Raw genomic sequence first — 24,000 nt, 5'->3', positions numbered from 1 at the left:
GACCACCAAAGAACCACTAAACACCAAACAGGAGCCACCCCAAAAAAGTAGCAGCACCAATCCCACACAAAAATGATGCTGGGATATACATAAAGAAAAGTGCCACCTGTGTGTTAATTAAAACAAAATAAACAGCCACTCAACAAAGACAAAAAACCAGCAAGAAGCAAGGCTGCTACTCCCCAATATCACACCAGCACCTACGCCACCAACCAGCAGCTACATGAAGCAAGTCCTGGAGCCAGAACAGAAAAATAAGAGCAAAAACAGCGGCTGCGCCACCAAACAAAATAACAATCTCCACCGAAACAGAAACTATTATCTTAAGAGGCATTCATTCGGGTTCCAACACCATTTATAGTACAAACAAGTAGAAATTTTTAGTCTATTTAAGACCCACATCCACGATAGCACCTTTATATCCTCCTCAATAGCCCTATATATCAGTGATTCTGAATGCAATTATGGAAACAGGAATACAATAAACGTTTTTGGTCAAAAATGAATTGCTGATCCCAAAGGCAGTTTGACTATAAATGAAAAATCCATACATCAATGTAATCCAGAAATATATAAAAAAAAAATCCATACATAATGTATTGAATGGAGAAAACTAGAAAAATAAAAAAGGAAAACCAAAACAAAAACTTCTCCACACACAAAACTTGGGCCAGCACATTATCCTTTGCAATGTCAAAATTTCCAATCATCTAAGGGCATTCTGCAAAACAGTGAAAACACACATATTATTAGCAAAATGAATTTTACTTAAAAAAAAAAAGAGCAGAATGAAAAAAGATACAAAGGGAGACAATTCTTTTTACAAGAAAACAAAATTATACCATTAATTCAAATTAACATTATATAACAACCATTATATAATAGCTGCAAACATTTTTATACCACTAATTCAATTAACATCACACTAAAGGATTTACCTGGTTTAAACATTTTTATAGCTTGCCTCCATACTTAGATTTTCAGGTTGTCTTTCCATATGCTTTAAGTCTCGACTCTGGCAACTTTAATTTAGCCCTGTTTTCCCTTCTCTTGGCTTTCCTTGATTTTGATTCTTCTGTGTTAGATTTTTCGTCCTCCACAACACCACTGTTTGATGAGGTTGACTTGCTAGAATCAGCCTTGGGCTTCTTATTTCTCTTCTTATCCAAACTTGCTGTGTTTGCTTTTTCTTCCTCCACAACATTGTTTGAAGTTAACTTGCTAGAATCAACCTTAGTTGATTTGCTAGAATCAACCTTTGACCTCTTTTTCTTCTTACCCAAACTTGCTGCACGAAGGATCTCCTTAGCCCTCATCTTCAGCATGTATCTTTTTTGTTTGCTAAGCTTCAATTCCTCTTCTTGGTAAGGAGCAAGTTTTTTCAAGGAAATATGTTGATTCAGTTCCTTATCATCGATCAATAGTATCTCTGGAGTATCCAGGCCAAATCTGTTAGGTTTTGTTTTGGTATACTTGAATCTTGTCTTCAGATCCCCAACTGTGTCCTCATAATCTAAATTATAATACTCATCCATCATTATTTGTCTTGCTTTCTCCAAAAGTGCAGTTTTACGCTTCCTCTTCCGACTACTACCTTCCTCGGGAATGTCCTCTTTTTCAGTTTCTCCTTCCATGAGATCATCATCGCTAGTATTTTCAATCTTTGCTTTCAATGCTTTTTCTCTTGCAGCCAAAAACCCACCACCAGATCCACATTCATCCCAATCTTTAGGAAGCCCGAGTAAATCATCCTCTTTTTCAAAATCTGGCTTCTCCATGTCTTCTTCACCCTCACTACAAAATTCAGGGTCAACATCCTCTTCGTTATAATACTTCGCATCAAATGCTTTCTTCATCATTCTGTCATATTCCTCTGGGTCAAACTCTTTTTCTAATTCTGCAGTAGACAAAGGGATAATATCATCATCGTTGATCCCTGCAATCTTCTTTATCTTTTTAACCTTCTCTTGTATCTCTTGCATTTTCACATTCTTTAAATGTTTCAACTCCTCATCCCTTTCCTTTTGTCGTATTGCCTCTCTCTCCTCTTTGCTCTTTCTCTGCTCTTTCCTTGAGTTTGTCTTTTTCCTCACCGAACCCTCCACCTTACGAGCATGACCCAGCACTCTATCCTCTGGATTTTCCTGAAAACTAACTTCGTACTCTTCCTGCCTCTCAATTTCCATCTCATCTTCTGAAATCTCTTGCAAATCCTCCTCTCCAACATTCAAATTCTCCGCATTCTTGTCTACCCACATTTTGTTCTTGAAATAGTTTTTTAGAAATAAAGAATTTTCGTTTGAATCATCAAAATATGCATCCAGTTTCTCCTCAAATTCCTCATCTTCACTCTCTACTTTGTCTTCACCTGTCTTTTCCTTTAAGGTGAGAAAATCCGCATCTCCCAAGCCATCCTTTTCTGCTGCTTTCAGAAAAGCCTGTTTCAACTCCTCTTGCTCTTCAGCATAAGTCTTCTTACCACCATTAGATATACCTATCTCATTTGTTTCATCCTCTTCATCACCAAAATCTGGTCCCTCCTCAATCAAATGCTTTGCCACCACATCCTTCAAAAACATCGACTTTTTCTCCTTATCTTTACTCTTCTCATCATCACTTTCATCTTCACTACTATGATCTGATTCAAAAAGCTTAACATCCTTTTGCTTAAGAACAGGATCTTTCTTCTTCACCTTAATCAAAGCATCAAAGAATTCCTTGTCACTCTTAGTATTGAAATTGTTCACATCATCATCAGAAGAAGATTCAGACTCAGATTCATCATCTTCCGTGTGTGAAGGTGAACCAATAACCCCCTTCTTTTTCAATTCTTCATAACGCTGGAGATCCTCTCGCCTCTTGTTGTGCTCAAACCTACGAGCATATTCCTCGTCTATCTTGATATTTGAGATATCTTCAGTTTCTGAATCACTGCCATCAAAAATGTTCTGAGTCATTTCTTACACTCTGACAACACCGACTACAACAATTTAATCCTCTGAAATGCAAAATCTCCAAAGATACGAGCTGCATACAATTGAAAACAAATATTCAACAAGCAATTATTAAGTTATAAATGAAATTTAACAAAGATAAGGAACAGAGCCAATCAAGAAACAATAAAACACCAATTATTTTTTTTTTTTTTAAATAAAATCCGAACTCCAGTCAGCCAATGCGGTATACAATATTTCAATAGCTTAATGGTCATGCACCGACAGTATACCGATCAATATTGCCCTGTCATACAACTACTTCAAAATATCTTGTAATTTAGCAGACTAAAACATGCTCATTGATTGTCAATGTAAAATTATTTTAGACTGTCAGTGCATGTTCTGTTTTCTCATATTTCAAGTGTTTGATTAGGGTAAATTACGTTACAGAGAAATACTTAATTTTCTATGATTTATTTTTTCTAAAGATAAAATACAATTAAACTGAGCAACACTTGCAAGTTAATGGTTATCATCAAAATAAATCGAATTTGAAAGTTATCAACACTTAAGTGCTACAACACCCAAAGTCAAAACTTTAGTTCTTTTTCACAAAATTAAAGTTAAAGTGATTAATAAAAGAGAACCCAGAAAAGCTATAAAGCCAACCGAAAATGCAGAAGAAAACAGAAATAGCCATCACAGTTGCAATTCAAATCAAACAAAAGTAATAATCACTATCACAGTATAAAATGAAATAAACTAAAATATGTTCCAAAATCAAGCAACGACACACGCTTCCAATTCCAATAGTTATAAGAAACCCTCTTCATGATACAGTTCCTACGATTCACGTTCTTCAACAATAACATTAAGCAAAAAAGAACAAGGAGAAGATGAAGAAGGTACCTTTCGGAGAAGGTGATGTCGGAAGTAACGGCGATTTTGCGGCTAGCCTTTGGTTTCTCCGGCGAGTTGAGTTTCAGTGCTGCTGCGTTTTGTTTTTAGGGTTTCAATCGTATTTTAGCCCAAGGATTTGGATTGGGCTTTCAGATTTGTATCCTTTTGTCTCTTTTTTCTTTTCTTTTTTTTTTTTTAAGAAAATTTGTATCCTTTGTCTAAAAAGCAATTTTTTTTTTTTTTTGAAAGGTTGTCTAAAAAGCAATAATAAGTAGGTTTATGATTTTTTTTTATTTTTTGACAAAAAAAAAAGAACAACATTATGTTTTGAGAAAATATGATAATACTTAATAGCATGTCCTCGTGAGCTTAACTCAATTGGAATGGACAATGCATAAAATATGCAAGGTCAGATTAGGGTTAGAACCTCGACCACCACAAAAAAATATGATAATAACATGATAAAATATTTAATTACAATCTGGACCAGAAAAAAAAAATTAATAACAATTCCTTCAAAAAATAAATAAACATAATTTTATTTTCAAATCAAATATTATCTCTATTTTACCTAATTTAAAGTGCGTCATTTGAAAAAATTTATATTGTGTTTCAGTAATTTCCATCGTAAAGTCTTTGGTTACAATTTCCACCATAAAATACATAAAGACAAACTGACATCCATGACAAAAAGACATATTGACGGCTTATTTAAAAATAATTAAACTAACGTCTAAACTGCTTAAACCTAAAAGAAATAGGAACTTAACGAGTTGTTAAAATCAGGATAAAACATAATATCATTATCTTAATGAAATATTACTCTTATACTAATGCAAAATTGGTCTGCATAAAATATGTGCCTTAATCCATGTAAATTAGTAAGCATGCAACATATTTAATGAACCAATCTAAGTGCACTTCATTTGTGTTGCCAAATCACTTGGATGTGGATTTGTAAGTGACGCCTCATTGTCCATCTATATTATAATTGACACCCAAGATTTTTCTCGTACTCAAGGATTTTGTCATTCATTCACACTACCTACTTTTCTGTCTATAAGCAAATTTCAAATTCTAGTAAAAAGTAAAAACCACGATCTTTCTCAACTTCTACCTAATTGTATAATACCCATTTGTATTTCATCAATATTCATGAATCATATTCTACCTAGATTAACATTATACATTTAGTAACTTAATCATATAACATCACTAATTACCTCCTTAAATATTAATCATATATTCTTAGCCTGATGATGGTTCCATCATCTTGATAAATGAACTAACGCTCACAAAACCCTAATTCTAATTATATATTTTTAAATGTTAATGAACTATGCTAGTAACGGATATCTAGGTTTTGAAATATTACATAATCATAATAATTTGTGTTAAAATAATATACAAGAATGCTTAGAATATCTTTTTCTCTAGTGTGCTTCACTTTGAGCAATGCACTTTTACAAAAATCTCATCAACGTTCAAGATGAAACATTTGGACTCTTTATCTAGAATTGAAGTAAAATATGCAGAATTGATTTACACTGTCTAATAGTAATTTCTTATCTGTTACCAACATATAGCAGTTTCCTTTTACAAATGTAATTAATTATACACACACAACGGAATATTATTGAAACCTGTTCACATACATTATTATGGTTTAACTAAATAAATGTAATATTATATTTTCATCTTAGATGATCCTCAAAATGAAATGGACAAAAGAAGAGCAATCGTTAAGGTTTAATAGTAGAAATGGTTAAGGTTGCAATGTGCTCTAGCCTTCATTAAGGATGCTGCTGAAGTCCCACATCGCTCCAAGTCACAACATGCAGCCAAAACCTCTATTATATATATCGAATTTGTTAAGGGTGAGCCATGGGTGATAGCAATTGTTGTTTCTCTTTTTACTTGCATGTTAAAGTTTCGTGGTCTTGTTCTGTCCTTTAAGGAAAATTTCATTTTCTTAGAATAAAATGTTATAAAGGACAGAAATTTGATCAGAAAGTTTAACTATCTGAGTAGTATAGAGTGAAAAGTGTTTTTGCTGCATTTTATAACTTAGCAGTTCGGTTTTTTTTTTTTTTTTTTTTGAGTGAAAAGTGTTTTTGCTACATTTTAAAACTTAGCAAGTTTTTTTTTTTTACGAAAATAAACGATGCTAGTCATTTAAATTAATAGAGCACATTGATACAATATAAATTTAAGATAGCTAAAAACAATAATGTTAAATCTGCGAACAAATCCAAAGCATGTTAATAACATAAAACAACTCACAACATTCATGTTAATGACATAAACATCTGAATACATATGTCTACAAATTTTACTATATTTAAGTCTCTAGAATACTCATGTCTTCGGATCTGCAACATTGACGACGTCAAAGTGATCGATTAGATCTGCAATTGCTCAAAGCTAATCTTTCAACTTGAATGAAATAAATATCGCACTAGAACGGAAAATAAAAAACACACCGCACAAAGACCGAAAATTAGAACAAACAAATTCGCGTGAAGACGAAGAAATCACAAAAAAACAGACGAAAGCATACTGAAAATATGTGGAAATCACTCATTTAACTAAATAATTGCAAAACAAAACAAAACAAAAAATCTTCAACTAAACCAGAAGACCATTCACGCTTTCACCTCTTCTTCTTCCTCTTACTTCTTTCCACCACCTGAAGCAATAGCTATAACTGAATAAAACACCGAAACATAATATCCCAAAAATTCTCATATGATTAGTAAATTGGAACATGTTACCTACTAAATGAATGCGGGACCAAAACTTGAAACCTGAGTTTAGAAAGATTAGTAAGTATAAGGATCAAAACTAAAATGACTCCTATTTATAGGGACCTAATATATAAAATTATTTCGCACTATCGATGCATCAAAAGTTTAATGGTATTGCACAGACAAGTTAATCATCCAATAAGAAACCATCAAACTGCCATGCCATGTCATTGAAATTTAGTGGAATACAAGATGTTCATTGGATGTCAGTGCAACTTCTATTTTCTCATATTACAAAATGCATCAACAAGATCAAATATTTCAAAACTTTAACGGTATTATTGCACCAAGAGTGTAATCGTTCAATAAGAAACCGTCAATCAAGCTGCCATGCCATACAATTAATTTCAAAATATCTTCGTTATTAGACGGAATACAAGATGCTCATGGGATTTGTTACACTGTCGGTGCATCTTCTATTTTCTCATGTTTTTCAGGGTAAATTACATAAGAATATCTGAATTACAGCATAGTAAAATGTGTATTTAAATGTGTAATAAATGATCATTTCATGACACATTCCCATTTTAAGACAAAATCAAATGGTCATATCCAATGTACCAGCCATGCATGTGACTATGTGCTTCACATTAACAAAAATTGGTTAATACTTAATACAGACATCTTAAAAAGCCATGCCCTAAACAAATACGAGATGATACCAATGAGACATTGATTCCCATGACATGTCAAGTTCCAAGTAGTTAGCATGAGCCACCAAACTATATAGAAGAAATATCTTCATGTATAGTCTTTATACCTAGGACCTCCTTCATTCCCTTTTCTACAACTGGATTCCCCATTTCTAACATCAAAGTAGCATCAAAACATTATTTAGGGTACATTAAATCCCTATTTCTATTTCCTTTTAACCGTGTCACAGGACACACAAAATGTGTGTGAAAATCCCCTATTTCTATTTGGTTATGCCTCTCTACCTTTGCAAAATGCTCGTATATTCATGCTACACATTAAAACCCAAACAACACTACCATACGACTAACACGTGTTGAACCAAAATGAGAGATAAGTGTGATCTCGGACAATTCAAACTTTCCCCAAACCAAGGTGATTAATTCCTTCACAAGAAACAACTCGAGTATCCTGTTTCAGCTGCACATCACAGGTCCATCCTTCCATCCCTTACAATGTCAATTTAAATCCTCGGGACAAGAAGTCGTCCCTGTGGGAAGACAAAAAAAATAAATCTCATCCAAGTAAGTTCAACAAAATCACAAAAGAATCAGTCAATGAAATCTACATTGTTTTTGTAGACAGACTTGGGGAGAAAAAGTGCATTAGTAGGGGGGACTTAGAACATGAGTTGAATTTTCATTTTGATTGATTGGTAAGCTTTCATATGCTTGTTTACTACTGGATGGACTTACAACTCATTTGAAATATAAATAATTTTGTAAATGAGTAAAAAGTTCATGAAATACTATTTAAAACCAATTATTTTGATCTTTGAAAACACTTTGTAATTGAACAACCAATTTAGATTCCACTACACAATAGTTAATCAATCAACACAAACAAAATCTGAATTTAACAAACCACAATGATTACATGACTAATGTAACACTGCAGTGAACCATAGCTTTCATAGTATCATTTTAGTTGTACTCATTGGTAGCACTCAACTTCATAAAACCACTAGTTTGCTCAGAAATAAAGACGAATTTGACAAAAACACGGCAGAACCATGATTTTGTTGAAGCTTCAAAGTCTAATTTTTGTTGAAATCATGTGATTGACAAACTTGTTGTCAATCCATCCAAAACATGCACTTAATGTTCTCAGAATAGCAGGTTTGTAGCAAACAATTAAATTAACCACAAATAGAACTGCTAAACCATTCCACTGCCAAATTGTACAACATTCATCTCTTGCTAAACAAATGATCATTTCATGACACATTCCCATTTTAAGACAAAATCAAATGGTCATATCCAATCATGTACTACCCATGTATCTGCTTTACATTAACAAAAATTGGTTAATACAAACATGTTAAAAAGCCATGCTCTAAACAAATATGGGATGATACCAATGAGACATTGATTCCACATGTCAAAGTTCCAAGTAGTTAGCTGGAGCCAACAAACTATATAGAAGAAAGATCTTCATATATAGTCTTGATTCCAGGCCTTTCAGAAACCGATCGAATACATCGAATTGCTATTCCTAGGACCTCCTTCATTCCCTTTTCTACAACTGGATTTCCCATTTCCGACATCAAAGTTGCATCGAAACATTCCGAGCCTCGACCTTCTGCTACTCGCAATCTTAGCCAATCTGTAAGATCAACACCTCCCTCCTCACCAGTTATCACATCACCAGCACACCTTCCGGTTAAAAGTTCCAAAAGTATCACGCCGAAAGCATAGACATCTGACTTGAAAGAAGGCATTGGCTTCTTGGAAGCAGCTAACTCTGGTGCGCGATAACCTAAGACACCGGCGTCAAGAATCTGCTCAATAGTACCAGCTTGAGTCATAAGTCGGTGAAGACAATAATCAGCGACACGTGCATTCATATCAGCTGTATCTAACAACACATTTGTAGCTTTAAGGTTCCCATGAGGAACAGCTCTGTCAAAATGGAGATAGTTCAGGCCACGTGCTACATCAACTGCTATTTTGAGCCTCTGTGCCCATGTTAATGGTGGACCGTTTCTTCCTGGTCGATCTAAGAATTTCAATTTATAGGAAAGTTTAAACGTCAAATATTTAAGAATAATGACAAAAGGAAATAAATTGGTGAAACATCTATTAACAACACAAGCAAATATGGTATGCAATTCGATTATTATATCAACAAAATCACACATAGATACACAAACATAATGCACTATTGCTTGAGTGACAATCTTGTGATAAAAAAAAAAGCGACTGGAAAGTGGAAACCAAAATCTTTTCTAACGCTCTATTTGGGCTTATTTTTTACTTCTCTTTTAATTGAAGTCTGTTCAAACAATATTTTTAAAATGATCTGAATTAAAAAAGAAGCTTATCTTTTATGTATAAAAGCTAGATACAATGAACTTTTCAAAAAGTATACAAGAAGAGTTTTTCAAATTAAGCAGGAGACTTTTGAAAATGTTATTTTTTTTATTTAATAACTCAAATTCTATCCAAAAAAAAAATTTAAGCTAAAAAATAACAATAATTATCAAACAACTTTAGCTTTATTTCTAAAGCTCTAATTTTTAGCTTTAATTTTAAATTAATTTTTTATAACAAAATAAGTCAGACCAAATGTAGCCTAAGACCCCTTTATTTAACTTTCAAATTCAATAAATGCAGGCAGTCATAATAGAAGGAAGGACGGCGAAGATATTACCATAAAGAAAACTTGCAAGACTTCCCGGTGAAATGTAATCTGAAAGAATAAGCTTCTCGTGCTGCGTAGGACCCCAATAATAACCTTTCAAACCAACAACATTTGGATGCCTGATGTTTGCAAACTTCCTTATCTCTTTAACAAACTCTTTCCTTTGTTTCGCCACTCCTTCTCTCAACCACTTCACTCTCAACAACAAACCGTTATCCAAAGTTGCTTTGTAAGAAGTACCATGACTACTTCTGCCCAAAACTTCAGCTGGTGCCCTGGATAGCTCCTCAGGTGTCAGTGATATTGTATCATCAAGAAAATGCAGCTCTCCAATCAACCTGTCCGGCGACCTCGTATCCAGTCTTGTAAGATTTTCAGCAGTCAATGAATCACCAGATTCAGGTGACCATGAAAACTGGCTGTGTTTTGATGGAGAGAATCCAGCTACAGCAGCAGTTTTTGCATCAGGGCTAATTATTTCTGATGGTGATCCTTTACGTGAAGCCACGAGATCCTCAGCTGATACAACCAAAGGAGCCCCCCTCTCTGTCGGACGAATCGGTCCAGAGATAACTGGTTGAGGGCGACCGCGGGTATCCTTACCAGTAGCTGTATCATATTCTGATGTAGAAGATCGCGACATACGTATGTAATGTATGAAGACAGCCAGTAAGATTAATATGAAAAGAGCAACCACACATGAGACTATGATTATTACTTTAACAGCTGTGGACATAGACTTCCCCTTGGAACTTTTGGTAGGTGAAACCGTTGATCCAGGAGGACTATTCGGAAAATGTAACTTAGCATTCCCAGGAAAGAAAGAAGAACTAGGGAAATTCCTAAGAATTTCTGGGACAACTCCAGATAGATCATTTTCAGAAGCATTAAAGTCTCTGAGTCCCTTTGGCATGCTATTTGGAAGTGGACCGGTAAAACGATTATTTGATATATCAAGGGAGTTTAAAGAACTCATGTCAGCAATAGTGGTTGGAAGAGAACCAGCAAAGTTATTTCCAGCAATGTTCAGTACTCTCAGGCTAGTTAATGATCCAAACTCATCAGGAAAAAAACTACTAAGTTGGTTGTGAGAAAGATCAAGAACTTGAAGATGAGATTGGTCAAGAGAAGACGATAAATTGATGCCACCATTGATCAAATTATTTTCAAGATGGAGCTCTTGTAATGTTGGCATTGTGAACAATTCGGTTAGAAGAACACCTTTTAATTGGTTGGAACTGATATCAAGCACTCTAAGCTTTGGATATTGTGTTAAAACTTTTGGAAGGTCGTCACTGAGACGATTATTGGATAGATTCAAATAATTCAATCGCAAAAACTGAGGTGTTACCTCAGGGACATTCCCTGCCAAACGATTCCGCCCGAGATCAAGATATTCTATGTTCCCCCATTTCAGCATCCTGGTTAAATTTCCTTCAAATTTGTTATTTGACAGATCAAGTACGGCGCAACTTCCAGTAAGCAGTGGCAGCTCACCAGTGAAACCGTTCGACGAGAGATTCAGAAAGTGAAGTGTTGTTGATGTAATCATACTCAATGGCCCTGAAAGAAAAATTTAACATTAAATTAGTAGCAATTGAAGCTGAAGACTAGTATAAGACAGGTTATTTATTTCAAGGAAAAGAAAAATTGGAACTAATGAATCTACCTGAGAGATTGTTGGCACTCAAATCGAGTTCAGTTAAAACCAAAGAATCACCTTTAAGCAAGCCATTAGGAATAAATCCTGAAAATCTGTTGTTGCTAAGCTTAAGGATTTGGAGGTCATAAACAAAATCAAATCCAGGCAATTCTCCATTCAATTGGTTATAGCTGAGATCCAACACCTTCAAGTCTTGGAAAACAGGTTGTTCAGCTCCACCAACCAATATGCCAGTAAGCTGGTTGTGGCTTAGATTCAGATACTTAATACTTTCAGATATTCCCGGTAGAAATTTCCCAGAACTAGAACTCAGTAGCATGTTATCACTTAAATCAACATAGCTAGCACTAGATAAAAGCATAAACTCAACGTCTAAAGGACCATCAAACATATTCCCATGCAAATCGAGTTTGTCAAGGCTGGAAATAAGTTCGAAACCTTTGGGAATTTTACCGGTTAAGCGATTGTAGGACAAGTTAAGTGATACAAGACTATTCAGCTTAGGTAGCGACGACGGCAGAGCTCCAGAAAGGGCGTTGCGACTCAAGTCCAAAGATTTAATGGAAGCCATTTCTGAAATAGAGTTTGGAATTGGACCGGAAAAGTTATTCCCGGCCAACGACAGATTCTGCAAGCTACCAAACTTACCGATTCCAGCCGGTATGGATGAGGAAAAGAGGTTATTGGAAATATCAAGAAATTCAAGGCTTTTGAAATCGGCAATGTTATTTGGTAATTTTCCCGATATGGAATTGTTGGACATGGAAAGTTTCACAAGCTTTGAGAGGTTTGAAAAAACACTCAAATCAGAATCAGCAGAGAGACCTAAGTTATCAAGGACAACACCAGCAACATTACCACCATTACAAAGAACACCATTCCATGAAGATGGACATCCATCAAAGTCAATGGATTCCTCATTCCATGAATTCAGAACATAACCAGTAGGGTCATGCTTAATGCATTTCTTAAATTCCAACAATGCTAAAATGTCCTGTGAAGGAAGCTGCCCCATAATAGTAATACTAAAGAAAGATAAAGATAACACTAAAAGACTAAAGAGCTTCATAGCTTTGACTCTTCTACTTCAAAAGGATAGCAACTACTAGTATCTTTCAACACTGCCAACAAACATGTACAAATTAAATTTCCAAAATACCCTTCTTGTTATAGCTTAGTTAGAACCAAGCTCAATCTTCAAATAGGTCCTCAAGCTAAATCCACAAAAAAGGAAGGACTTTCTTACTGTCAAAATCCAAAGAATCCAAGAAAGCTTCTTCAAATCCACAAGTGACCTAATCTACTGCAAGAAAAGAAGAAGAAAAAAAAAACAGCATTTTACAAAAATTAGTAAACCAAAAAACTAGAGCAATACAGTAAAATTAAAAAAATGCTTCACAAAGTCATTAAAATGCTAAACAACCACCAAATTATGAAAAACCAGAATCTTCAAGAGAACCTATCCTTGAAAACTAAAAAAAAAACATATATTGTACAAATGCAATACAGTTTCAGCAGAGGCAACATTAATAACTAAACATAGTAAACTAAAAGATAAATGCATTAAACCAAACCAAACAAGAAGAAAGACTAAATTTTTAGAGATCTGAAAACATAAAAAACATAAAACACAATATTTATAACAAAAAATCATTTCTTTAAAGTACAATGTACACTGCTGCAAAGAAACCTACCTTCAAGTATCAAACTTTAGAATTGAGTACAAAAATTAAAACTTTCAAAATCAGAAAATCTCATAACTAAAGTACAAATAAGTAGCATTATGGTGGCTACAACCAACTAATGGAAAAAAGGGAAATGAATACCCAATTTGACATCCATGCTGCAATAAAGAGGAAGGGACCCATAAACTTTTTTTGGGCCTAAAAAGCTTTGATGGAAGGAGTGAAATCTTTTTCATAACCAAAAAAAATAGTATTAAAATTTCTGAAAACAGTAAATAACCCCATCATTTACTTTAATGCTTAGTGCCAACAGAACCTTAAAAAGACTATACCTTTGTCCTTTACAAGTAGTGTCTTTTTGCATTTGCATACATGTGACATTTGAAGACCTTCAAACAAAAACCCTAGTTTTAAATTTCTGTGAGTGTTTTTTAAGGTAAAGTAAAGTTGTCTTTGAATTTCATTCTTTTGAGGTTTTTTTAGTGGCTATGTTTTGCAATGGAGGTAATGAGAAAAGGGTAAAGAGGGAAACTAAAAAAGATTAGATTTTTACAACATCTTTTTGGGTTTTTCATTTTTATTTTGTTAGGGCAAAAAATTAGGGATTTACCCGCCAAAAAAAAGAGTGAGGGAATCTAATCTAATGTCTCACACATTTTCCTAGTGGACGTGAAAAGATTTTATCAAATGGGGTTTAAGATTTTAGAGTTGGTAAGTGTGTAAGCAGTGCCACGTATGAGTGTAGGACCCACACTGTCTCTTTGACTAGGTTTTATTGGTTTCATCAATAAAGACACAATCACAATTAGAGGTGAAGTTGTTGAAAGAATAATTGAGATGGGTTAGGGGATGGGGCCAATGGACCAAGGTCCTTTCCTATAAACATGGCCTATTAGCTAACCGCAAAATAGACAAATTGATTGATATATGACAAAGAAAGTTGCTCCCCAGACGCTTCAACTTCGCTTTCGATCGGATTGTAACTTTCAATTAACTATTTTTACGAGTAAAAGTCGATAAGATTATAATGTTTGATTGATTTTTTCAATTGGGTGAGTAGCGTTGAGATATCTATTGAATAATCATCTATTGATTGATATATAAAAAAAGAAAGTTGTTCACTAAGCATCTCAAATTTACTTTCAATCGAGTTGTAACTCCATATCAAATGTTTTGTGAGTAAAACTCGATAGATTATAACTTTCGATTGTCTTTTCAATCAAGTGAGTAATTTTAAGGTATTTATCTACCAACATCCATAAAAAGAAAGGGAAATTTGATGGCCGCATAAAGTAGTTTCCCATTTTCGTTCATGATCTCATCATATATTGTATTTTTTTTTCTTACATAATGATGATAAATATTGTTGAAAGTTATATAGTTCTTCTTTGTAAAACATCTCATAGGGAAGAGGCTCTCGTGGTTGTTCTTGTTCTTTGTAAAAATATTACCTCCATTGTAATAATCACACATGGTCTTATATATATATTTTTTTTTCATTGGATAATGTTAAACGGTGCTTTTGGAGCACTTGTTAAGGAAGCAAATAGTTATATTGCATAGGAACTTGTGCAATCAACTCGTTAAAAATCTAAAAAGTATTTATTTTAATTTAATACTTTCTTTTTTTGGTTTCCTTAACCAGTGTCTCAGAGGCACCGGTTAACATAACCCATAATATAAATATATGATTATGAATCTTAACTTCCTCAAGCGATACAATCCAATTTAAAAATAAACGTAATTAAAGTAGCAAAACTTATGTTAAATGCATGAAGACACCAAATTTTACTAATAAACATAATGGAGTACAGTTCATTATGTACGATTTGACTACAAAAATTGCTTTTAGAGAATTTTACATGCTCGTACTTATATCCATGCATTTAAATTTAACAACTTAAAGTCTATCTGTGTGTGAACTTCAGATGATCTGCAATACCTAATCCTTTAGGGCCATTTGTTATGGTGTCTTCAAACAATGTATTTGATGCAAAATGCATTTGGAAGCATAGTATTAAGTGAAGTGAAATGTCAGACGTAGTGTAGTAATATTGTTTCATTAGATGAATTTGTCCTTGCTATTAAAAAAGAATCCAGTGTGTATACATGTCTATCTAAGGGGTTAGCATCAAACAGAAAGAAGACTTGATAGAACGATTTGCAACCAACTTCGGATCAACTCATGCATCTCAACAATCCGCTCTACTCTTACAAGAGTTCATTATCCACTTCTTTTAGATTTTCAGATTAGTGAGGTTAGGGTTACATCTAAAGCATAATTGGATGTCTTTATTCCTAATCCAATCAGGAAAACATTTTGTTAATATTATGGAGTAATTTTGTAAGCATAATGTAATACCTTATAGTCAAGTAATCTTGCAAACCTTTTAAAATTTTCTCTTAATAGTGATACCCTAAACTTTACCACGCATCGTCATCTCTCCTCAATCCCCAACCAAAATATGTACTTGGTTTAACTTTAAGATAACCGGTCTAGGTTCTTTGCATTAAAAACATTGCCAAGATATAAAAGTTGAGTAAAGATCATCTTTATTTCTTAAGAAATTGAAGGTTCCATTAATATACTGATGGATACGTAACGTACATAAACCTGATTAATGTCACTAATTTTAAAAACGTTTTATACACATACACAAAAAATAGTCATGTGATAGGGCCTGTAATTTCTTGAGAAATTTAATTGGAAGTAGCAACCAACAAATTCCCAGTTCACATCAAATTTACTCTTTAACATGCAATAACTCAATAGGCATCAACTCACCAACATTTATGTCTTCAAAACTGCTATAAGACGTAACTTAAACAAGTTATAATTTTGGAAATGGCTAAAGTTAAAATCCACTAGAAATAATTAACCTAAGTACATAATCATGAAAATTCCCAAAAATTACACTTTCAACTTCTTACATAATGCTCAAAAACATGGTAGGCGTGTCCATCATAAAACACAGTTCATGGAAAGCAGACAATTGCTACTAAAGGTGAATTTCTGGTTTCACTTCTTCCCTCCACCAGAAACATTGAACTTGAAAAATATAATGTCGCCATCTTGGACCACATAAGTTTTCCCTTCTTGTTTATATTTTCCAGCAGCCTAATAAACAATACAACAAAGAGTGAGACATGGTTAGGTCCCTAAAAGAACCTATAAACTAACAACATAAACAAATTTACACAAATGTTTCAAATATTTGCCACAATTAACCTTAAGATGTCAGACCTGAAGTGTTGTCTCAAATTTTTGTTCAATTACAGTTATATCTAAACATTTTAGGAATCAATAGAAATACAAAAAAAGTTATATCTAAAGAATAGAAGTGCATACCTTTACAGCTGACTCACTTCCAAGTTCCTTTAGATCATCAAATTTCATCACCTGAAACGACATTTGCAAAGCACCCAGATCAGTTGTGTGTATATATATAGAAGTCGCTGTAACAGCGAAAACAAAAAATAAAAATAAAAAAATTAACAGATCAAATTCAACCATGATAATTTTAACTACATAACCAGTGAACATATATTTTCATAAGGGGAATGGCTATGCCATAAAGGCCGGCAAGAAAATAGAATAAGAACTATTGGATGATTGTAGACCAAACCACAATGAGTAACAGTGACTGTGCCATAGAATAAGAAACAGTCTTGAAAAAAGCATACTTCAATTAGATTCTTATCGACAGTAATTCATATTCCAAGGGTAAAACAGCTTGATTAGAATCCTAAAGAAGAATTCATTTCTAAATTTGTCGTGAAGGAAAGGATGCCATTTAGAATTCAATCTTAGAATCTGAGGATTCCTGTGCTTGTTTATAAAAAATAAAAAATAATTGCTGGTGCAAATAAAGCTTTTGCAGATAATTTAATTGCAGAATCGATATGTATAGGTGTCATAATGCTACCTAAATAAGTTCAATAGGAGGGATAATATGGTTGATCAAGAAGTGTCCAAAATTAATGAACTTACCTCGGCACAAATAAATCCCCTCTCAAAATCAGTATGGATAGCCCCTGCAGCTTGAGGAGCCTTTGTTAGGCGTCTAATTTGCCAACATTTAACCTGAAAGAAGCAAATAATAGCCACAAAAGTTACTAAATGAAAGGCACCAAAAGCTGTACCTTAGACATGGAAAAACCAAACAAAAGAATTCATGCAAATAACAGTTCTCAAATCAGAATGAGAAAGAACCACCATGAAGCCTCAACAAAGGAACACATCAGAACAAACAAAGGAAGGGGGTGCAGGGAGATGTTAACAAACACATGCATTTCATACCAGCCCTTCAGTTTCTTTTCATTCAATAATATAATTGCATTTGACTCCACCATATATGTGACGAGAAGCACATGAAAAAGTAAACTAAAAAACAAGTATTTGAATCAAACTATTCCTATCAATGATACAAATCATACTGATGATTCATTCATCGATTGCATGATTCAAATTCAACTCGTTGATTGTATGATTTAAATTCATTTGTTATTTATCATATGACTAAAATAGCTGTCCCGTTATCAAGTATAGAACCGTGCATTTCAAATTGTAAATCATAAGATTTTGCCAATTATGGGAGAAACTAATGATTACAGTTTGGCAAGGTTATGAAACCAAGACCGTGAACATTCATAAATATTTAGAAGACAACTAACAGTGTGAAAGGAGATATGTGGATATTTACCTCATCAGGTCCTGCTGTGAAAAAGTAAATGAGATTGATAGCTGAGAATCCAGTCTTTATTATTTTCGGAAGAGCACTGTTAAAATGAAAGATATAGCAATTTCAGTAGCATATAAATTATGCACCAAATCTTTAAAATTAATACGGATTCAGCTAGAACTTCTTATGAAAAAGGAGATTAAAAAATAAAAAACAAAAGCAAACAGGATAAGCTTCTAATGTTTGATGTAGTAATCTTAATTGTGATAAAAAGGGATTTTTTTTCTCAATTTGTTTAAAAGAGAACACAGCTAATTCTCGCTTCAAAAGCATAGATACATAGTGCATATGCACAGAAAACAATGAATATTAGGTTTTACTGATATTTTACACATCTGCAACTTTCAAATTTGGATGGCAATGGCGACTAAGGGAAAATGAATTTGGGATAATATATGACCAGTGAAAGAGGTAAGTTAGCTCAGACACCCACAACAACCAAGCCTTATCCCACTAAGTGGTGTCGGCTACTTAGCTCAGACACCCAGTGTATTTTAAACTGAACCAATCATTCAGCAATGAAAATATTGCTTCACAGTTCAATGGTCTGACTATAATCACACCATGGTCGAACCAGAAATAAATAAATATTTGTTCAATATATGTGTGTGCGTGTATGCGCGCGGAGTATAGTACGATACATTTTGGAAATAATTAAGAATAGTAGTTGCATATTAATGCTAACTGGTAAGACATGTACAAGCCAATGTGTCTGATTCATACGATTAAAAAATACTATTTTTTAATCAAAGAAACTGGTTCATTGTGAGAATAACAGATTTTCACTGGTTAGCAGTTTTTTGACCGGTGTCTGACAGGACTAACCCAATTTAGGTTCCTTGTTAGATCCGTCTGACTGACTAGTCCAGGCCGGATATCAATAAAATATGAATCTATGTGGTGTCTATTATTAAGTTGGAATTTTTTTAAGGTATAAAAGAATGAAAATGAATATTTCAACATATACTCAGGACCTTAATGTTCGATGTATAAGTAAATTCAGTCTTCTCAAATCCACATAATATTTGCATAATAACTTCACATTCATACATTTAATAGAAGTAAGGCAAATACATTGTACAGACCTTTGAACGTTGTTCGCCTCACAGTATTTAGCCGCCTCATCAGGAGGCATATCTGAAAGATTCTTCTCTAAGACACAGCTGAAAGGAATCATTTGTCCACCACCATGTTCCTGGACCCTGGAGAACAATGTGACTAATGGTAATTGAATTTCTTTTTGACATTAATACATCATAAACCAACAAATATTTAGAGATAAAAAGGAAAAACAGAAAAACTAGGCACAATAAGAAATATAAGTTAAAAGTAAACAGTAATACACAAGAAGCAACAAAATGTGACAAAGTAGTAAATATTTTCTTCTTCTAGTGGCTCGTAGAAAGAAATAACTAAAATACTTTGCAACTATTTATTGCATCCTTAGTATTCGCACAGAGGTAGCCGCCAGGAATGAGACAAAGTCTAAATGGCTCCCAGAAGAAAAACATGACACGGAAAGAACAAAAAAGATAACAACGTACCATGTGTGAATTTTGGGAAGAAACTTATTCTTCTTTCTTTGGTAATCTCTTTCAGTCATATTAATCTGTGAATAAAATGCAAGTATTAAAGATGGAAAATTCACATAAACAGATCTGAGATAAAGAACACGAAACAATATGGATTTTGATTAAACTTATCAGTCACTAATTATATATACTTCAGGAATTACTGACAGAAACATATGTGACGGACACAAATACATAGTGATAAAGCGAGTTCTGAAAATTCTAGAACATGAAATGGCAAGGATAACAAAATTAAATAATTAAAAAATTAACTTATATATGCCTACGTGTTTGGACGGAAGCATGTATGAAATGTGGACTTCACAAGAAGAAATAGGTATGTGAATGAATGGTTCGTAGCCCAGGCTGGGAAAGAGGAAATGAATACGAGATGATACATAGGTTTGTCAACTTGTACAGTTGCAAATGCCTTTGGATATAAAACAATCAAACTTATGTTCATATTTGAATTTCAACCACAACAACAACCAAGCCTTATCCTACTAAGTGAGTTCGGCTACATGGATCAAATTACACCATAATGTTCTACTATCATAAACCATATTTGGATCCAACTCATTAATCTCTAATCTTTCCTAATAGTTTTTCTAGGTTTTCCTCTGGCTCTAGTGATCTGACTACCCCTCCATCTGATCTACTCTCTACTACAGAATCTACAGTTCTTATCTCTAAATGCCCAAACAACCTAAGCCTATTTTCCACCATATTTTCTACTATAGGTGCTACCCCAACTCTCTCTCTAATGTTGTCATTTCAACCAAACAATTATTTATAATTAGGAGTTTCCTATAAAAAAAAATTACAATGTGGAGTCAATCACAACTAATAATCACATCATCAATATACCCGAGCCAAATCCGACCAACTTTGAGAAATATCAAATTAGTATCTAATTATTTCCAAACATATAGAAAACAGACACTTCTGACACATATCTATCAAGACATATCCCAAATTATGTAGCACTGTAAGTATCGTTGATAACCCGAAATAATTGGTAGTAGAATAAGGTACGAAATGACATAGATTACAGGTTGTACGTAAACCAAAGACATACAAAAAGTCAAAAGTAAGAAAGAGAAGTGAAATATGTTACCAAGTATACAACAGGCTTGGCAGTAAGCAACTGGAAGGAATTCAAAATCTCAACCTCAGCAGCTTTCCAATCCCCCAGGCGTACATCTTTTCCCTCCTCAATGAATGCCTTGACCTGAAGATGTGAAAAATTGCCACCAAAATGTTCATCTTATATTTACACACAACCTTTTTTGAGTGTTTATTTACAAAATTTATACACATGAGAAGAGAAAAGGAATCAACCTTATGAGAGAATGCAATGCATAACATAAAAATGAAAACATAGTTAATTTCCATGCTTCTTTAAGAGCTAATATAAGTCATCCAGTGATGGCAATTGATTTGACTATTTACATTATATTTCAACCTCAAATCTTTCATCCTTCCAAATTTGAGAATATTGTTGCAATCAACTACTTCCATTTTATTAAAGTAATGTATTGTCGAACCCAGAAGAGAATCATACGAAGAAAACACCAATAAAATACCCAAAAAAAAGTAAGACAACACATAACAGATGCAATAGTAGTAAACTGTAAATTATAAATAACAAGACAAGAGGTGGCAAATGGCCATAGTATCATGCAAAAGCTAAATGAGTACAAATAATGCTCAGAAGCTAAATCAAACCTTTTGACAACATTCAAGCTCGATTTTTAACTGCTTGTCATTGCTCCTCTTCATGCTCTTTTCAAGATCTTCTAACTTGTTTTGCATGAATTCAATATCCTATGATGTTATGCAAAGGGAAAGGATTAGCAATTACATTACAGTATACAAGAAGTTCGATCGAAAAGGTACAGCCTTTAAATTTTGATAAAATAATAAATTCATCAAAACTAAAAAAAATAAATTACAATGAATTTGGAGTAGAGGGATCCTTCTTAGCGTTATAACACACATAGACAAACAGACAGATATTAAAGAAAAACAAAATCAATGGTGCAGAGATATTCATCCCTCCACATGTTTGTTAAGAAAACCCCCTTAAAAGGCCATGTACTTTAAAACCAATTAAAAAAATTGATGTTTGATCAAACAACAATAACGGTTGGCAAGGAGGAAAATTATGCTAACATAACAATTAACATACTAATATTGGCCTATTCAAAAAATAAATAATGGTTGGCCCAAAAGCCACTTTTATGATAAAGAAAAGGTTTCAATTAAGCATACCTTCAGCCGTAACTCTTCAGTAATAACCTCTAAATCCCTCACAGGGTCAACAGTGTCGTCTACGTGGATAATATCTGGATCCTCAAATGCACCTACCAAACAACAATGACTATAGGTTAATAACGCCGAAATCAATATGACAATATCATAACATCATGATGCAACAGTGGTGTGGAAATAAGAGCTGGAATCATCTTACGTAGAACGTGAAAAATGCCATCAACAGCCCGGATGTGAGATAAAAAACTATTTCCCAACCCTTGCCCCTGATGAGCACCTCGAACCAGTCCAGCTATGTCATGGATTTCTAAAAAAGCAGAGACCTGTATTTACAGATCCAACAAACACGTCAGGATATATAATACACTTATCCATCAAATAATAGATAACTAAAAGTTAGTGACAGCATGCGTGTATATTAGTAGATTAACAAAAGAGATACACCAGCAATGGTATGAGCCAGATTACAAACCTCACTTTTTGGCTTGAACAATTGACAAAGCCACTCAAAACGCTCATCAGGGACATTGACCCTTGCCTCATTAGGCTCAATAGTGCAAAAGGGGAAGTTCTCAGCAGGAATTGCCATTTTTGTGAGTGTATTGAAAAGTGTAGACTTTCCAACATTTGGCAAACCAACCTGAACAACAGAGAAATGATAACTAACATGAAATGAAAAATACAAAGTCCATGTTTGATTGAATAACATAATTAAGCACTTATAGCATAAACATTTATCATTTAAGTGCTTATGTATAAGCTATTTCTATACCAAAAGATACAATAAAGCTAAATCGTCTTCATATAAGCTAATCCTTGAGAGATTATGAAATTAAGTTGAAAACAACTTTTTCATAAGCTCTTCCAAATAGTCTATCATAAGTTGTTCTCACAAGCTATCTCAAACAGTATTAGAGTGAATATGTAAGTAGATAAACTCAAATAAACCATATCCAAACAGGCCTATAAACCAAATGCCTTGTTTGGATAAACAGCTTAATTAAGCACTTATAGCACAAGTGTTTATCATATAAGTGCTTATCTATAAGCTATTTCTATATCAAAAGATATAATAAATTCAAATTCGTTTTCATATAAGCTATCTTTGAGAGCTTATGGAAGTAAGTGATAAACAGCTCATGAATCAAACAAACAGTTTGTCATAAGTTATTTTCATAAGCTCCTCAAAGTGATTATGTCGGTAAATAAGCTCGATTAAACCAAATCATTCTCAAACAAACAAAAACAATCATTTCACAAACTGAGTCAAGCATTGAAACAAACAAACAGCAACTCAATGGTTCTAGTTACTATCTAGAGTATTATAAAGAATCAATTAAGCATGGAATGAAGTTGATTAATGGAGAACCCATTATTGTAATTGAAAAAGGGTTACTGAAAATAGTATAAAAATTGAAAATTGATGCGATTAGAAAGAGATAGAAGTATACGATTCCAATCTTGAGATGAGAAGAGAAACGACCAAGGATGGGTCGTTCAACTGGAGCTTCCTTCGATTTGGCGGATTTAGGAGGCATTGTTGCGGCGGAGAGAGAAAGAGAGAGAGATTGAAATCGGATGAATGAAGAAGAAATAGCGTGCGTCTCAGAATCTGAAACTCACTCGTGTAGGGTTTTGTTGTAGGAAGGGAAAGGAAGGACTCTCTGTTACTTCTTCACTGTTCATTCATTGGTAAAAAAAATATTACTCAAGTAAAAATATTTTTTTAACTTCTACTACTTTTTGGGTTTATTATTATTATTCATTTGTTTTTAAAATTTTAAGTTATATTTTTCTATTAACTTTTAATTTACTAAAAATATGTGTTAATAGATGTGTATGGGAATATATGTATTTAGTTCATATTGTCCACTTTAATAAGGTCATGAGTTCGAATTCACCTCTGAGAAAATAGCAGTACTAAATCTTATTAATTATCTTATGTGTTTTAGTCTTTGGGGTTGTGCGCAAAAGATATTTAGTTCACATACAAACAGAGATGTGTAAATGCATGTGGTGTGAATTACATTTAAATTTTATTTTAATATTAAATTTTGTTCGAGGTCGATCTCGAGTGGCAGTAGAA

The 24,000-nt window shown here is 33.5% G+C and overlaps 3 protein-coding genes across 6 annotated transcripts; all 3 read right to left on the bottom strand.

Moving 5' to 3' along the window:
* Nucleotides 1–502: 502 nt before the first annotated feature.
* LOC11407636 (protein KRI1 homolog) lies at nt 503–3,995 on the bottom strand. Its single transcript, XM_003594493.4, has 3 exons — nt 3,846–3,995; nt 939–3,027; nt 503–721 (listed from the first exon to the last, which is right to left on the bottom strand). The coding sequence occupies exon 2, from the start codon at nt 2,955–2,957 to the stop codon at nt 981–983; it is 1,977 nt and encodes a 658-aa protein (XP_003594541.1). The 5' UTR covers nt 2,958–3,027; nt 3,846–3,995; the 3' UTR covers nt 503–721; nt 939–980.
* Nucleotides 3,996–8,442: 4,447 nt separating this feature from the next.
* Nucleotides 8,443–13,915, bottom strand: LOC11412940 (LRR receptor-like serine/threonine-protein kinase GHR1). Of its 4 annotated transcripts, none has more exons than XM_024776543.2 (4): nt 13,660–13,915; nt 11,649–12,945; nt 9,989–11,542; nt 8,443–9,334 (listed from the first exon to the last, which is right to left on the bottom strand). In XM_024776543.2, the coding sequence occupies exons 2-4, from the start codon at nt 12,709–12,711 to the stop codon at nt 8,751–8,753; spliced, it is 3,201 nt and encodes a 1,066-aa protein (XP_024632311.1). In that variant the 5' UTR covers nt 12,712–12,945; nt 13,660–13,915; the 3' UTR covers nt 8,443–8,750. The 4 variants fall into 4 exon arrangements, with proteins under 4 accessions (XP_024632311.1, XP_013463016.1, XP_003594540.2 ...); XM_013607562.3 differs by lacking the exon at nt 13,660–13,915 and adding an exon at nt 13,469–13,616; XM_003594492.3 differs by lacking the exon at nt 13,660–13,915 and adding an exon at nt 13,337–13,473.
* Nucleotides 13,916–16,059: 2,144 nt separating this feature from the next.
* Nucleotides 16,060–23,562, bottom strand: LOC11412443 (obg-like ATPase 1). Its single transcript, XM_003594491.4, has 12 exons — nt 23,366–23,562; nt 22,387–22,554; nt 22,114–22,237; nt 21,915–22,006; nt 21,369–21,467; nt 20,758–20,871; nt 19,614–19,678; nt 19,155–19,271; nt 18,031–18,106; nt 17,319–17,411; nt 16,677–16,727; nt 16,060–16,445 (listed from the first exon to the last, which is right to left on the bottom strand). Exons 1-12 carry the CDS (start codon nt 23,450–23,452, stop codon nt 16,347–16,349), a joined length of 1,185 nt encoding a protein of 394 aa, XP_003594539.1. The 5' UTR covers nt 23,453–23,562; the 3' UTR covers nt 16,060–16,346.
* Between the last annotated feature and the right edge of the window lie 438 nt (nt 23,563–24,000).

This window comes from Medicago truncatula, chromosome 2 (assembly GCF_003473485.1).
Source record: "Medicago truncatula cultivar Jemalong A17 chromosome 2, MtrunA17r5.0-ANR, whole genome shotgun sequence".
Lineage (NCBI taxonomy): Eukaryota > Viridiplantae > Streptophyta > Magnoliopsida > Fabales > Fabaceae > Medicago > Medicago truncatula.
Note: the sequence above shows the minus strand (reverse complement) of the source record. Positions and strands in the feature narration are given on the sequence as shown.